At 49.9% G+C, this 15,964-nt stretch overlaps 1 protein-coding gene and 1 long non-coding RNA gene across 5 annotated transcripts in view; one reads left to right on the forward strand and one right to left on the reverse strand.

Moving 5' to 3' along the window:
• Nucleotides 1–1,857: 1,857 nt before the first annotated feature.
• Nucleotides 1,858–3,085, reverse strand: LOC132522986 (uncharacterized). 2 transcript variants are annotated; one of them, XR_009541398.1, is made up of 3 exons: nt 3,022–3,085; nt 2,561–2,758; nt 1,858–2,248 (listed from the first exon to the last, which is right to left on the reverse strand). It is a non-coding gene; the product is annotated as an uncharacterized LOC132522986 (long non-coding RNA). The 2 variants fall into 2 exon arrangements; XR_009541397.1 differs by having other exon boundaries at nt 2,984–3,048.
• A 192-nt stretch (nt 3,086–3,277) lies between these two features.
• Nucleotides 3,278–15,964, forward strand: part of IPPK (inositol-pentakisphosphate 2-kinase) — a 50,076-nt gene continuing 37,389 nt past the window's right edge. The window contains exons 1-4 of one of the 3 annotated variants that reach the window (XM_060155476.1): nt 3,410–3,484; nt 11,463–11,510; nt 12,657–12,754; nt 13,621–13,716. In XM_060155476.1, the coding sequence (XP_060011459.1) occupies nt 12,743–12,754; nt 13,621–13,716 (108 nt within the window). In that variant the 5' untranslated portion in view covers nt 3,410–3,484; nt 11,463–11,510; nt 12,657–12,742. Of the gene's footprint in view, nt 3,485–11,462; nt 11,511–12,656; nt 12,755–13,620; nt 13,717–15,964 lie in introns of all 3 variants that reach the window. The other 2 variants (XM_060155475.1, XM_060155477.1) reach the window with 2 other exon arrangements.

The raw sequence follows: 15,964 nt of genomic DNA on the forward strand, positions 1-15,964 counted from the left end.
GCACAGCCTTGAGGCTAGAATCAAGTTCATTTAAGTCAGACCACACGGGTTAAATAAAGGAAAAGGTACTTCCCCTAATAAAAACTGGGTTGATGCTATAAAAAAGAAGGGAGTGTGGATCCAGGGTATGAAAAACAACTGATAAACCCTGTTTATCTGGGACCCCTTTCTCATGTCTTTCTTTTCCAGCCTTTCCTTCTCCCAACCCCTGCAGATGAGCCCACTCTCCTTTGTGTCCCTCACTGTTTAACCCACCATGATTCTTTCAGAGCATTTGTCCCTTTGATAAGGTGGGTGTGGTCCACCCTATGAGCATCTGTGGAGAATTTTTAAACAATCATAAAATCAAGATTTAATCTTTTAAATAACCATACACTAGTAATTCTAAACAGTGTCAGTGATAAAATGTTCCTTGAAAAAAAACCCCCAACAAACCAAGATACAGAACATTTCCAGCACCACAGAGGCTTCCTTAAGGAAATGGCTTTTTTTGTTGTTGTTTGTTTGTTTGTTTTTGCGGCACGCGGGCCTCGTGGAGCACAGGCTCCGGACGCGCAGGCTCAGCGGCCATGGCTCACGGGCCCAGCTGCTCCGCGGCATATGGGATCCTCCTGGACCGGGGCACGAACCTGTGTCCCATGCATCGGCAGGCGGACTCTCAACCACTGCACCACCAGGGAAGCCCAGGGAAATGTTTTGATACTTAACAATCTGATCCGAATTCTGCATTCACAGATGCTGAGAAAATCTCAGACATGTTTAGAGATGTCTGAGAAAATCTCAGACACCCCCACCTTGTGGGGGTGTAGGAAGGCCTTCTCACCCTTTGTGAGTGTCCCCCCCCACCCCCCCAAGTAATCCCCCAGTCCCCTTGGGGATTACTTACCTCCAGGAGTGGGCTGTTTCTGCCCCCATTTCTCGACCATCCCTGGAGTGGGGCCTGAGCCTACCTGCGCCAGTCCTTTGGGGCCCAGGGTGGGGGAGATGTTCAAAGCTATCAGCTCATTTTCCTGACTCACTAGCTTCATTTCACTACTATTCCCAAGGCCTTGCCAGGTGCTCTAAGCTGTTCTCAGAGTAGGGTCTGCAGGTCTCTCCTTGTTGAACCACATACCTGAGGCTGGGTTTTCTTCATATACTTCAACCCTAGCAATATATTGCAACAGATTCAATGCAGAAGCAGATGTGAGACTCCAGCTATCTTCTATGAAGCCAGACTTTAAAGAGATTTGCAAAAATGTGAAACATTTGCCACTCTTCTCTATATTTGGGGGAATTATAGCTACGTTTTAAAAAAGGGTAATGTTTATTTTAAAATGAAAATAATTTTTAAAAATGTTTTAATTTATAATATGGTAAACATAGAAAGATATAAGCCATATTAGCAAAAACTTTTTGAGGCCTTCAATCTGTTTTTTTTTCTTGGCCACACCACACAGCTTGAAGGATTTTAGTTACCTGACCAGGGATTGAACCTGGGCCCTTGGCAGTAAGAGCATGGAGTCCTAACCACTGCACTGCCAGGGAACTCCCGTCAATCATTTTTAAAAAGTATAAAATGGTTTTGAGAGTAGGAGTCTGAGAATCACTAATCTAATTTAATCCTCATAGCAGCTCTATAAGGTGGTATCATTAGTCCCACGTCAACAGTGAATAAATTGAGGCCCAGAGAAGGGAAGAGATCTGCCCTGCGCTTCACTGCCATTAAGTGGCAAGGGCAGAATTCAGACCTCCTGCTCAAGGTACATCCCTCAAGATTCAACGAAACCTACTCCTCCTGTAGGCAGATAGGGTAGGGGAGGTCCCCGGAAAAAGAAATCCAGGCATGGCTTTCTTTTTAATACATGGACTCCCGTATTTTTAAAAAAATTTTTATTTATTTATTTTTGGCTGTGTTGGGTCTTCGTTTCTGTGCGAGGGCTTGCTCTAGTTGCGGCAAGCGGGGTCCACTCCTCATCGCGGTGCGTGGGTCTCTCACTATCGCGGCCTCTCTTGTTGCGGAGCACAGGCTCCAGACACGCAGGCTCAGTAGTTGTGGCTCACGGGCCCATTTGCTCCGCGGCATGTGGGATCTTCCCAGACCAGGGCACAAACCCGTGTCCCCTGCATTGGCAGGCAGATTCTCAACCACTGCACCACCAGGGAATCCCCTGGGCATGGCTTTCTTGACATAAGAAAAGCCATTTTTGGCCTAAGTCATTTTAAGCCTGGCCACAACGCTTGCCCTTCAACAGGTCTCAGTAATGATCTTAAGAGAAAAAAAGAACAAACTATTATCAGGCAAGAGAAGTAACAATAGCAAAGATGATATATCAGTAGTAAAGACTCTCAATTCTGTTTCAATGGTAAAGAGTAGTCTGAAGTGCTCAACTACCAGATCAGCTGGGACCTAAGGGATGATGTAGACCTTTTCTGACCCTCATGACTTCATTCAACTAAAGCTTGGACTCTGACTGCCCAAGCCCTTTATGAATACACATGTTACCTTAGCTTAAAACTTCCTCAATTTTGCTCTTTGGGGAGACACTGCTTTGGGAAAAAGCCGCAGCATTCTCCTTACTTGTTCCAAGTAATAAATCCTTCCTTCTCCCACTCTTTGTCTTCTGGCTTGACACCCACCAAAAGGCAAAGCCAGTTTTTCAGGTAACACTCCGACAAGAGCGCCATTTAGGAGTCCGCTTGCCTCTTTGAGCTACGTATCCTCATTTGTAAGGTGTGGACCACAATGTTTCCACTTCCTGGGACTACTGGGGTGATTCTGCATCAGGTAAAGAGCAAACGAGGATATTAATAACCCGCTGAGTGAGAAATGTATCCCATTCTACAGAAAAGAAGGCTGAGGCCCCATGACTAAGCGGGCTCCAGCTCTAGGGACCACCCGCCCCCGGCCCGCCTGGACCATCCCCTTCCAAGCTCCCGACTTGCCTGGGCGTCCCCCGCCCCCAGCCCCACTGGGACCCCCTGGCTCCTAGAGCGCCAGTACCGCTCTAACCCCAGCCCGCCTAGACTCATGTTCCCCACCAGGCCAGTGCTGGTCGCCGGGTAGCAGACGGCTCCGCCCGCTTGCCTCACTTCCGGCGCCCAGGCCGGAAGCCTCTCTTCCGGTTCTCAAGATCGCGCTCCGGAAGTGAGTCACTCTGCCAGCACCTAAGATGGCCGCCAGTCCATCCACCACCGTGGTCAACAGAGGAGAAGCGGGAGCGAACCCGGAAGTTGCCCGGCTCGGCCATGGGAGATGTTGGGGGCGTGGCTTCCGGCGGCCAGCGCCTGCGAGTGCGGGCGGCTGGGTCTAGCTGAGGCGGCGGCTGACAGGAGCTCCTCCCCGGTCGGCTGCGGCTGGTTCCTAGGCGAACCCGCGGCCCTCAGCTCGTGGCCCCGCGAGGCTCCAGGGCCGCACCGTGGGATGGACGAGGGGAAGATGGACGAGAATGAATGGGGGTACCACGGTGAAGGCAACAAGAGCCTAGTGGTGGCCCACGCACAGGTGAGCGGTTCACTGTCGGCGCGGTTCAGGGCCCTTACCCTACTCCCGGTGGGTTCCGCGTCCCCCAAGCACCCCATCCGCTCAGGTCGGTTCTGCATCCCCTCAGGACCCATTACCCCCGGATCGGTTCCCCAGCAGCCCTCCTTCCGGTCGGTTGCGCGTTCCCCCAGTGTCACTGCCCCGCGATAAGTTTCGCGTCCCCCCAGCATCACCCCACCCCGTCGGGTCAGTTCCGCGTCCCGCTGGTATCACCGCCTTCCCCCAGATCAGTTCCGCGTCCCCCCAGCGCTCTCCTCCCCCTAGGTTGGTGCCATGTCTCCCCAGCACTCCCCTCCCTCCAGATCGGTTCACTGTTCCTCCAGTGTCACCTTTTCCCCCCGGGTTTGTTCCGCGTCCTTCCAACGCTCCCCATCCCGGCCTCACACGGTGCCGCCTGCGACTGCCCAGCTGCGGTGAGGCCGTCCCGAGTAACCTTAGGGAAGATACAGGGTACGGGCAAGGTCAGGAGAAAGAAGCAAAGTGCTTGGGGTGCTGTTACCTCCCTGAGATGCAGGGAATTGCTGTTCTCCTGCTGCTGTTGTTAATATTAGTGGAGCATTGTCTACAGGTTCTTCTCCAGAATCTTTTAGAATTGAAAGAATTTCCCTTTCTTAATTCAGTAAGGAAGAGAGTTTCAGAGAGTGCAGTGACGACTCCCAGTGAGTTGAATCCAGGAAGAGAAGCTTGTGGATTTGTGTGAAGGCCCAGATCTCTCTGACATCTTGCTGTCTAATGCAACCAGGCAGGAATGTGGTGGGCTGGGGGAGGAGTGATAGGTGTCACTGAGGGCTTAAGAGTATGGGAGTTGCAGTTACACAGAGCTGGGCAGAATCCCAGTTCTACCACTGCCTGGCTCAGGCTCAGTTTCTGCATTTTCAAAGTGGAGCTAGTAACAGAATCCCCTTTGCGGAATTGATAGAAAGATGAGGAGCTGGACAAGTTATGCAAGTGATAACTATCATCCACCTTGGACTTGGCGGTTAAAAGCGCTGACCCAGCCCAACAGCTCCCGTGGGGAGCTCATCTTCCAATGCCTCAGTAAGATTGCATGGTATATCATCATTTTATGTAAAGCTAATTAAGGCTTCTTTTGGCTAATGTACTGAGTTTCAAAAGTAGCCTCAGATGAAGTAGCAAGTTCCAGACTCAGCGTAAAAGAACACCAGGCCTTGGGCCCTCAGATGCCTTCTCCATTGTCCCTGACAAGCATGTGTCTACCCTTCAGGGCAACTGGCCCCTTCCCTTCCCTTGTTGCACAGCCCCAGGTGTTAGGGTCATGTTTCTTTTTCCTTTTTTTCCCCCCTTTTAAACTGAGTCATCAGGCTATCCTGTACCTGTTCTCTTCATTCTTTATTTAAAATCTAAATTTGCTTTACTATGCTCATTCCTGCTTGGTTGTTGTTAGCTCAACATTTGAATTTGAAGATTATCATCACGAGTAGTCTTGTAAGAAAAGGTTCCCACCAAGTGAAGGCGCTGAGTAAAGGGAGAACTCTGACCCTTGCGTGTGGAGAAACCTTTGTGCTTTGCCTGGGCCTTGAGGGAGGACAGAGCCCTGGAAGGCAGCTTTCAGGACCCTGCTGTGCCCAAGGAGAGGGTGTGTGTGTGTGAGTGGGATAGAAGAAGGTGGGTGAGCACCAAGTATTTCTGCTCCCATGGGTGGACTCTCCAGACCCACCTCGTTCATTCTGAAGTAGAGGGTGACCCTCACCAGGTTTCTTTCAGATCGGGAGACGGTCTCTTTCTCAGAGGGGGCATCATCTACTTTCAGAATTGAAAGGTCCTTAAAAAGTGATGAGTCTGTCCCCACTCCTTTCCAGTGTCAGAACCCGACATACCTTCAGCCAGCCAGTCCTGAGGCCTGGCATCTGCACTGAAGGAACATGGCATAAGACACAGACAGACAGCCTTCCAGGCTGGTGGGTTGGGAGGCTTCCAGGAGCACAGGACTTGTAGAAAATGGGGCCTGGATATGGAGGAGCTAAGTGCAGGCCGAAGGAGGCCATAGCGTGGTGTGTGCTCAGGGTTGGGCAGTAAGAGATGACAGTGTGAGGCCTGAACCATATGCCAGTTCTTGACAGGTTGCTGTCAGTTTTCCTGTGGCCCAGTGCTCAGCATCCTTGGGTCCAGCTGTGCAATTTAACCCTTTCCCAGGCACTGGCCCTTGGCCCTGGCACTGACCCTCTGAGGTGCTCTAAGGCTGTGGCCAACCTGACACTACTCTAGTGGGTGCCTGGAGTCCCCGGCACTGACCCTGTGGGGGGTCTTGGGCAAGGACACTTCCCTTGTGGGCATGTACTTTCCTTTCCTTACTGTAGCCCGAGGGTGCTGTCACTTGTTCTAGTGGCTGTGCCAGTTCATGCTGAGCTGTGGTCACGAAGCCTGGCGCTGCCCTCAGGTGCGCTGCTGCCAAGTGGGATTTCTCTCCGTGTGGTGGTGTTGCTTTTACATCTGCAGTGACTCTTCTTTACCTTGGTCTTGTTCGCTTTGGCTTGGCATCCTGTCCTGTGAAGGTCACTGTAAGTCTGGTTTGTCATTTGATCTCGTATGTGCCTTCAGTGTGGAGAGTCACCCAGGGCAGGCCAGGCAGACTCCTCCCCAGGCACTGAGCTGCCTTCCAGCTGCCCTCGCCTCTGGGGTGCAGGGCAAACAGGGGCCCACTCCCTTTATCACACTAAGCTGTTGTGATGTTTTCCTCCTGTTGACAGAGATAACATGAAAGACCCGCCAACCAAGATCTTTTATCAAAAGTTTGTTCCTGATCTTTCAGGTTTTATAGCCTTTCTAAGATTCTGATTGGGCTTCAGATCCTTTCTGCAATTGTTTTGATGCCCTGGGGTGTTTGTCCTGAAGATATGGGGTTCAGGCAGTCAGGAGCTGTGTGTTTCTCTTCTCTTGTGTTTTAGGATTTGTAGATCATACTTCTTAATGGAGCTGTTGGAAGCAAATGAGTTGTTCTCTCTTTTTTTTTTTCTTTCTTTCTTCTTTTAATGGCATATTCCCAAGTCCTGGGCTAAATTTTCTCCTGAATCTAGTATAAGGAGTCTTAACGTTCTGTTGCCTATAGTATTTTTTTTTAACAAGTAACTTATTCTGCATTTGAGAGTTTTAATGATATTCATACAGGTTGATACAGCTGATGTGACTTCTTGGTGATGTCTCATTGGAGAGCTGTGCATGTAGCCCTGTCTTTATTCCTGGGATCACCTGCAGTTGAAAGGTTAGGATTTGTTATTTCCAAAATATATTCCCTTTGGTGGTTTCCAGTCCTGGCCTTGGTGAGTGCTGAGCTCTGCCTTTCTAGCATGTAGGGGTCTGCTGGTCTAGGTCTGGTATCCTAAGGTGGCATGGTCACTTCCCCCGCCCTGACAATACCTTCTTCCTCCTCAGCAGAACTCAGGACAGCAGCTGCCCCTTTTACCAGGAAGGTAAGGAAGGTTTCTATGTCTGCTGCAGAAGGACGAGACCACAGCACTGGGTCACCTACCTCTTGGTTTGTTCGGACACCTGCTCTGTGGCCATTGTGTGGCCTTGGAGAACCTGGGGTCCTTGAAGGCTCCACTCTACGCACCCTCACTGTGCATTCCATGCATTTGTGGTGTGTCTTTATAAAACATTCTGATTCTCTTCTGACTGTTGGATTTTCCATCCTTTAGGGACCATCTGAACACCTCTTCTGCTGCAGCCCCTAAGTGTCCTTCCCCCAAATGTCACCTGGGCTTACACCTCCACTGTCCTGTCCCCTACCTCACAACTTGCATCCGTGTCTGCTTCAGTCCTGAGGCAGCTGTGGGTCCATACAGGCAGGTGAAACATGGGACGGAAAATGTCCTGCCCATTCCAGACACCTGCTGTCCCCACCTGTGGTCTCCACCTCCTGTCTGGCCTCCCTTTGGAGTCCTTGGCCCCCCTTTATGACAGGGGTTTCTAACCCCCGGGCTGTGGACCGGTATGGGTCCGAGGCCTGTTAGGAACCAGGCCGCACAGCAGGAGGTGAGTGACGGGCAAGCGAGCGAAGCTTCATCTGCTGCTCCCCATCGCTGACATTGCTGCCTGGACCACCCTCCCCGCCACCCCCCGGCCTCCGCCGTGGAAAAATTGTCTTCCACAAAACTGGTCCCTGGTGCCAAAAAGGTTGGGGACAGTTGCTGTATGAGATGTCTCGAGTCACCCTCCATCTGTTCTGTCTGAGGCTGTCAGCCCAACAATGCGTCCCACACCTTGTCCCTCTTATCCTTCTGTGGGCCCTGGGGTGTGTTTCTGGTTGTCTCTGGTCAGCAGAGGCAAGTGACTTGGCTTGGTATTCTGTCACGGGTATTCTGATGGAAGACCTGGGCTGTGCCCGAGTGGGGTGTCTGTGGGTGGTGGCCTCACTGAGAAGCAGGGCTGAGCCATTTTGGGATGCCTGGGGCAGCACCCTGCGGGTCGATTCCTTCTGCTGTTGTTGTGTTTATCTGTCTCCCTTTCCCTTGAAAGTTGCGTGATCTCTGCTTCCCTGGGGTCTTCTTGGGGTCCCATCCTGGGTTATATCCTCACTCTGGTGGAAGACCTGACTTGGGCTTGTCCTCCAGCAGTGAGGCTTCAGCGACTGATCACTTCACACCTGTCTTTGCCAAGAGGCCCTGGAGTCTTAATTCCACCCACAAGTTTCCTTCCTTGGGCTTCACATGGGCAGGTGACCCTTTTATATATTGTTTTTGTGGTCTTTTATTTTTATTTAATACCAATCATTTGTTCCTCTCTCTGCCCCAGAAAATACAGAAGGAAGAAAGTAAAAAGCATCCAATGTCTCCCTACTAAGAAAATAATTTTTGTTAACACTTGGTGCACTTCCTTGTATTATATGCTTTTATTGGGTACTTAAGCATCCTTATCTGTCTGTTTTTGTTTTCTGCTTTTTCACTCAACCCTACAGCATAAATATGTAGATAATTCTTCACACAAGTTTTCAAGGCTGCAGAGCACTTAGGCAGCCAGAGTTCCTGTGCTGTCAGACATTCACATTGTTGTGCTTTTAGAGCTGTTGTGAGCCAGGCTTTGCTGATGTCTTGGTGTTTTGAGGACTTGGGTGGGTTCTCAGAGGGGATCGAAGGAGCATCTCCTAGGCCTCGTGGCACATGACATGCCAGTACTCCCCCACCCCTGCCATGGCCTGGGACCCTCACAGCACTGAATGCTTTCTATTCCTTTTATAAGTGGCGTGTTGTACGTTTTGAGGTTGTTTAATGTGTATGTGTTTATATGTGTCATTTCTCCATTCACTGACTTTTTCAGTTTGTTAAAATCTTTGATTTTCATCTAGTGTTCCACGGTATGAGAGAGCACACCATGATTTTCTGTCCTCAAGGACAGAGAAGGTGTGGCCCCGGCCTAAGATTCCCTGTCCTGCTTTGGAACAGGGAAGAGCTGCTTCTGCCCCAGACTGTGCAGAAACTCTTGTTAAGCCCCTCTTCTTAGTCTCACCCCTTTCTCTTCGTTCTTAGCATTTTAGCCTAGACACTATGAAGAGGGTATGTTTTAAAATCTGGTTTCAGATATTTAGTTTAAAAGGAAAGGAGTTGTTTCCTTCACAACTGGTTAAGACCTTGTGAGCTTGCAGGGCCCTGGTGCTTACCAGATTATGTGTTGATTTCAGCTCCTTCGTGGGAATCTCCCTGTGGGTGGCTGGATCAGTCCCACTCCATGCCATGGGTGGCCCTTGGACTAACTGCGTCTTTGTGCCAACCAGGGCTGGTGAGGTTGATTTCTCACCTTTTCTCTGCTATCCACTTGAATAGGTGTTGTCTGGTCCCATGGCCAGCCTCGTGGCATGTAACAGGGCCACCAACCCAGCCCAGTCAGACCTTTACAAGGGGCAGTTAGCACTCGCCGTCCAGAATAGGTGTGCCCACTGAGTGCTTGAGTTTGTGGAGACTGGCCTTCAAGGCTGACACTGCGGCTCCTATGGGGCAGGTGGGCAGTTTCTGGCGACGGTTTTAAATGGGTCCCTAGAGAAAGCAGTTTTCCATGAAGCAGACACAACATGACACTCAGAATTTCTTAGCAGGTCTTGAGAAACAGTGAAGTCCAGGTGAGAAGTGAGTGTGCTTTTAGGGGGGCTGAGTTTCTGGAATGTTGCCTAGAATTAGGGTTTCTGCATATCAGCTTTTGTTTTTCCTTGAATTTTTTTTTTTTTTTTTTTGGTGGTACGCGGGCCTCTCACTGTTGTGGCCTCTCCCGTTGCGGAGCACAGGCTCCGGACATGCAGGCTCAGCAGCCATGGCTCACAGGCCCAGCCGCTGCGCGGCATGTGGGATCTTCCCGGACCGGGGCATGAACCTGTGTCCCCTGCATCAGCAGGCGGACTCTCAACCACTGCGCCACCAGGGAAGCCCTTTCCTTGAATTTTGATGGACTCCTTGGCCAGTTGATGCCCATGATCGAATATTGATGTCTGCCTGGATTTGGGAGGGGTTAGGCCCATGTGCACGTCCTCGACCTTTGCTTCCCCAAGTCTGAGCTTGGGGCTCAGGGAGATGATGGATGTCTGGGGTTTTGAGAAGAGTGTGCGTCATCTGAGTGGAGCAGGAAGGCCAGGGGGTCTGTGGGCTAGGGAAATGGATCTCGTCTCTATGGGCCTTCCTTGCTCTCAGCCATGTTTTGGGTTCTAAAGCTGCACTTTCTGAGCCTCTTCAATCACCAGCTCCTCCCACCCCACCTAGATCCCAGTGCTCCAGACAGTGCCCGAGCTCCTGCACCTCTGCTCTCCTTCTCCTGTTCACTGCTTCTCCCTGAGCACAGTCCAGGTTCCCGACCCAAGCCCTTCTGCCTGGAACTCCCTATCTCCATGGGAATGGTTTCCAAAGTTGTCCACATGGAATTATCTCCCCCATTACCAAGGCTCTACAACACATCCAGGTTATTTCCTTGGAGAATCGCCATTTCAAAGGCTGCACTAGTTTAAAAGGTTATTTTTTTCCATTTTTTAAACTTTTGTTTTTTAACATTTTTGTAATGTATGTTATATGAGCATTGTAAAAAATTGGAAAACCCAAATAAACAGAACTTTAAAAAATAAGTTCCCAGTTGGTGCTACCTGGACACGCGGTTACCTATTCAGAAGCCCTTTCAGACAGTTCATACAAACTCAGCATGCACATACTTTATTTAAAATTTTTTGTTTTACAAACTTTAAAAAATGAAGAGTAATAAATCTACAGAAAAGTGGTCAGATCATATGTGTATATACAGCTTGATTATGACAAAATACGTGGACCCGTATTCTCATGACCAGCCCCTTCTAGAGCCTTTCTTAGGGACCATCCCACCTGCCAGAGATCTTAGTCTTGTCTGTTTTTGAGCTTTACATAAATAGAACTATACCCATGCATCATTCTCTAATACATACACTCACAATACACACACACACACACACACACACACACACGTGTATGTACATATTTATATAAAGATAGGTTAATTCTATAAGCCCTATTCTGTAATCTTTTTCATTTATCAGTAGATGATGACTGTACCTTTGTGTCTGTAAATACGGATCTTCCTTATTTTCTTGTAAATGACGGCATAGTATTTCATGGTCTGGAATATGTCCCTCTGTATTTAACCATCCTACTATTGTTGGATGTTTAGGTTGTTTCCATTTTATTTGGAATTATAAACAGTACCTTTATATGCAGTAGCTAAAATCTTCTGTGCATCTTTAATTAAGATAAATTACTGGGAGTGGGCTGGCTAGGTCAGAGAGCACAGGTTTTCCTGGTTGCTCTGTGTCTCCAGACGTGTGGCCCAGTACTGGCCCCCACCTCCTCCCCGGGGCACTGGCTGCCTGTGGGGCTTCCAGCATCTGCACTGCTGAGGATGGCTCCTTATCCACAGCCACCCACCCTTATCCCCGGGCTTTGGGTGGGTACTAATCAGACTTTGTTTTATTTTCCAATAGCGTTGTGTGGTGCTTCGTTTTCTGAAGTTTCCTCCTAATAGGAAGAAGGTAAGATCAGTGGATTTGCCACCCAATCATTAAAATAATTATTTAAGAAAACTTTGATTTTTTTCTGATGCAGAAGTTTTAATGCTAACTTTAGAAATTTGAATATGATACAAGCATTCAATGCCGAAAGCAGTGTGTCCATCTTTTGTGCTGGATTCAGCACTTTGACCTGCTGGGGTCACTATGGGTCATCATGGTTAGTCCCTGGGTACTGAGCCAGGAGCCTCCCTGACTAGTTCAGAGAGCTCTGCTTGTGGCTGGGGAACCCAGGGCCAGGTCTTGGCTTTGCCTTGGCGATTTTCTTACACCCTGCTGCCTCAGTTTCCCCATCTGTGGAATTGTATCAATGAAAATGAAGTCTGTGATGCTGTGGTAGACAGTCAGTGTTACAAGTCACAACAGGCAGTTCAGATGGAGCCTTGTGTTTCTATTCACTGAGTCAACCAGGCAGAGTACCGTGGACACCCTCAGAAAGCCATTGTTGTTCTGTTGTATGCCTGCTGACCACTGAGTTGCAGTGTTTCTCTACATTGAGGTGGGATGTCATTGTGGTGTTTATCTAAGTGGTCGCAGCGGTCAATATGGCATAGCCCTGTGGGAGCCTTTACTCTTTCATGGTCTGGGGGGAAGGAGGGAGGTCCAGAGGGGCTAGGTGTGAGCATAGGCTCTTATCTTAAAAGGGGAGAAGAGGCAGGAGCTGCACGTCACACCCACACAGTGGGGGCAGGGCTGGTGGTTGTTGGGTGATGAGTAGAAATTGGGCTCAAGATCAGGGTGTAGGAGACATGAGTCACCACCTCACCTCGTTTGAGTTATGGAGAAACAGCCAGAAAAGAAGGTGAGGTGGATGGCTGATGGGTATCAATGGTGGCTGATTGTGCAAATGAAGGGCACACTTGCAGGTTAGCTTCATAGAAAGAAAAGTGGGGACTGTGGGAGAAAGCTGGGGGCTGCCATCACAGTGGGGCTGCAGTGAGATCTGGGGACAGTGTGGTTAGTGCAGAGAAAGATGGCACAGGATGGGAGGGTGCAGCTGCTGAAGAGAATTGTGCAGGGTGGTTCTGTTTCTGTGGAATCCAGGTGGAAACTAGAAACATCTCAGAGGCTGCCTCTAGCCCCCATCCCCTCCCCTCTATCCCCACTCAGGGTCTACAGAGCCTAGCCTCGGTGAAGGGCCAGCGTTCTCTGGATGCCTCTATTTTCAGTTTTTCCTGTTTACGTTTATTGAGGCAATGTCTTCCAAGGTAACAATTCGCCTTTCTTTATTATATAAATGGCACTGTGTGATGCCAGCTGCATTATTTGTGGGGAGTTGTGTGTGTTAATTCTGTCAATAAGAAGAGCTTTTTGTCAGAAGCCCTGTGTCCACAGCTCTACGTACGGAGCCACTGGGCGTGTTCTGGGGTTTTTTGACAGGCTTTGTTCTAATACAGTAGTCCCCCGGAATGCAGACTGTGGTCTGCCTGTTTTATGGTGCCTGGGTGGCAGCTCAGACTGAGACCTCCCCAGAGCCTGAGCCATGTGTCAGGCACCTCCCAGCCTGCGGTTGAAGAAGACAGCCCTCTCACTCCTGAGCGAGACCTGTGATCAACCCTTTGCACTTCTCACCTTGGGTCAGAGTGAGGGATACAGGAATGATTTCCTGTCTCACCTAAATCTCACAGCTTATTGATTCTTTAAGAACCTCTGAGGAGAAAATATTTTATTTCTACATCTAGAAGCTGAAGAATAAAATCTAAACACTGATTTTTGGATGGGACCGATTTTTAAAGTCGAATTCCTCAGAAGGTGTGCACGGGCCACTGGCGGGATCCACGTGTGTTCCTGGTGGGGAGGAAGGCAGGGGCACAGATATGGTTCTCAAACTTTGTTTCACAATCACATGGGGCCCTGAGTACAATGCAGAGGTGGGCCTGGGGGCCCTGTGGGACAGAAGCTCCAGTGAGTGTGGCAGTCTTCATGATGAGGCTTACCTTCCTCCAGGTCCAGGGCCACTGGTGGCTTTTTGTGGCCACATACATGGCAGCCCTGTATGTGACAGGGGCTTGTGGTGGTGTCAGAGTCTAGGAGGTCCCGGTTGTTGAGGTCTTCTTGTCCTTCTCTTTTGCAGACCTCAGAAGAAATATTTCAGCACCTACAGAACATAGTGGACTTTGGCAAAAATGTCATGAAAGAGTTTTTGGGAGAGAACTATGTTCATTGTGGGGTAAGTGATTTTTTTTTTTAATGTAGTCTAAATTCATGGGCCTGTTCTGTATCAAAGTACCAACTTCTCATTTATAGTTTGGAAGTTGCTTAATGATACCACCCCCCACCCCCCACCCGCACCCCCACTGTGTTAGTTACAAAGTTTCCAAGTGCTTTTCTCATTTGTTGCACTGTGAAATAGCAGAGCAGATAGTGTTATTCCCATTTTCTAGCATGAGGTTCAGAGATACTTTCACTTGCTGAGACTCCTGGTCTTCACCATCCTGCCCTCATGGAGGCATTCAGTTTGGTGAGAGCTCTCTAGTGAGGTCCAGGCAGCAACACTGACCTTCAGTGGGCACCTTTGAGCAAGTTAGGGAGAAAAGGGGATCCCCATGCTGGGAGGTGTGACCTGGTCTCGTGGGAGAACCTAGCTGAAGCCCATGTGGGGTGATGGCCTCCACCTACCTGCAGGTGGTCTGCGTTGCTGGCTTTTTCTGGTCTCAGCGACTGAGAGGAGTGCCTGTTACAGGCAAGGTCTGCTGTTCAGACACTCATGGAGAGGGCAGTGTAAGAAGCCACAGTGGACTGGCCCTGTGATCCTGGCAATCCTCAGAGCCAGTGGCCTTGGTCCATGCCTGGGACAGCCATTCTTCTGTCTCCACTTTGATCACTGCTGCTTCTCTGCTTACACTGGCCTGACTGCTTGTCTTAGATCAGAGCCCTGAACAGACTAGCAGGTTTGTCATTTTGAACAGAGAGAGCACTGCCTCTGTTTTGTAAATTCTGTACCTTGTGTCCATCCTGAGAAAAATGATACCAAGAAGGTTGAGTAAAAGTTTCTTTGAAGCTTCAGGATTGCCTAGCAAAGTAGAATTTAAATGGCTCCAATGACAAAACATCCTCCAAGGAGGGTCGTCCTTTGACAGCTTAGGAAGTACTGTGGATGGTGTTGCTTTGGGTCCCTTAGGGCTCTAGTCTAATCTGTAGGCTGGGACTAAGGATCCTCTTCCAGGGTGGCCCAGAGCCGTGGAGCTGGCAGTGTGGTGCTGACTGTTGACTGGGGGCCTCAGCACCTCCCAGTGTGGACTCTCTGAAGGGCTCTGAGCATCCTTGTGACTTGGCCCTGACTCCCCCAGTACACCATCTGAGGGATGACCTGTTTGGGAGTTGTGTCTGTCGTTTCCACAGCATCCTGGGGCCTTTAGGCGTCATCCCTAGGCAGAGTGGGACTACACAGGGGCAGAGGTCACTGGGGCCATCCTGGGGGCTAGCACCGCCCCTAGTGAGGTCCCCAGCTGTCCTGTTGAATTGTGAAAGGCTGAAACCCACCACCTGTGAGAGCCTGAGTCTCTGAGCTATCTGCGTGCTGGGTGCCACCTACTTCTTGGCCTGGACGGTGTGTGAGTGAATGCAGGTATGCCAACTACCAGTGTCCTTCTTGGGGAGAGAGCATGCTCATATGGCCAAGTGGGAGTATTTCTCTGTCTCACAGCACTTGGGGGCTCTAGACTTTTCTTCCAGGAGGGGCCAGCAGTGAAGGAGAATGGTGAAGAGCTTGGGGTTCCAGCCAGTGGCAGCCCGGCAGGTGGGAATAGCATTGGGGTGTCCCCCCAGGGCCCAGGGCATGCTCTAGCTCCAGGTTTGATTCTGTTTGTCCACAGTGCACAAGGCTCTGGGCATATGAGGTGAGCCCACCAGGTCACATTTCGGGAATATTCATCCCGTTGACATACCTCCTTCACGTGAAGACACTGCCAGAGTGAAACACAACCTGCTTTTCCTCCAGGTAGTTGTAGTATCAAGAGAGGACTGCCACTCAGGCCCAGCACTGTTGAAATGTGGGATACAGAGCACATCTCTGGCCTGAACAAGACCATGTTCAGGCAAAATCAGCATTTGTAAATGATGCTGTTTTCTCTGACTGATGGCATGAGCTAGGTTAAAGTGGAGCCCTGGGGAGAGTGTTTCCCTCTTCTGTGTCCTGGGATGAGACATAACTAGCACAGTGGTGAGAGAGCAAGGCTCAGACAGAGTGACAGACACACCCCTTGTACCCGTGCTGCCTCCGGCCCTGCCTGGCTGGTTTGGGGACTGGTCTAGGCCTGTCTTCATGTGAGCTGGAGGCTAGGTGGGACAGGGCATGATGGAGAAGTTGTGGCATGTAAGTGGACAGGATCCCAGCATTCTCATTCTAAGCAGGTATCTTGCGTCACCTTGGGATTCCTTTAGAAGTCAGAATTCTGCCACCCTGGAAACATGGGGAA

This window comes from Lagenorhynchus albirostris, chromosome 7 (assembly GCF_949774975.1).
Source record: "Lagenorhynchus albirostris chromosome 7, mLagAlb1.1, whole genome shotgun sequence".
Classification (NCBI taxonomy): domain Eukaryota; kingdom Metazoa; phylum Chordata; class Mammalia; order Artiodactyla; family Delphinidae; genus Lagenorhynchus; species Lagenorhynchus albirostris.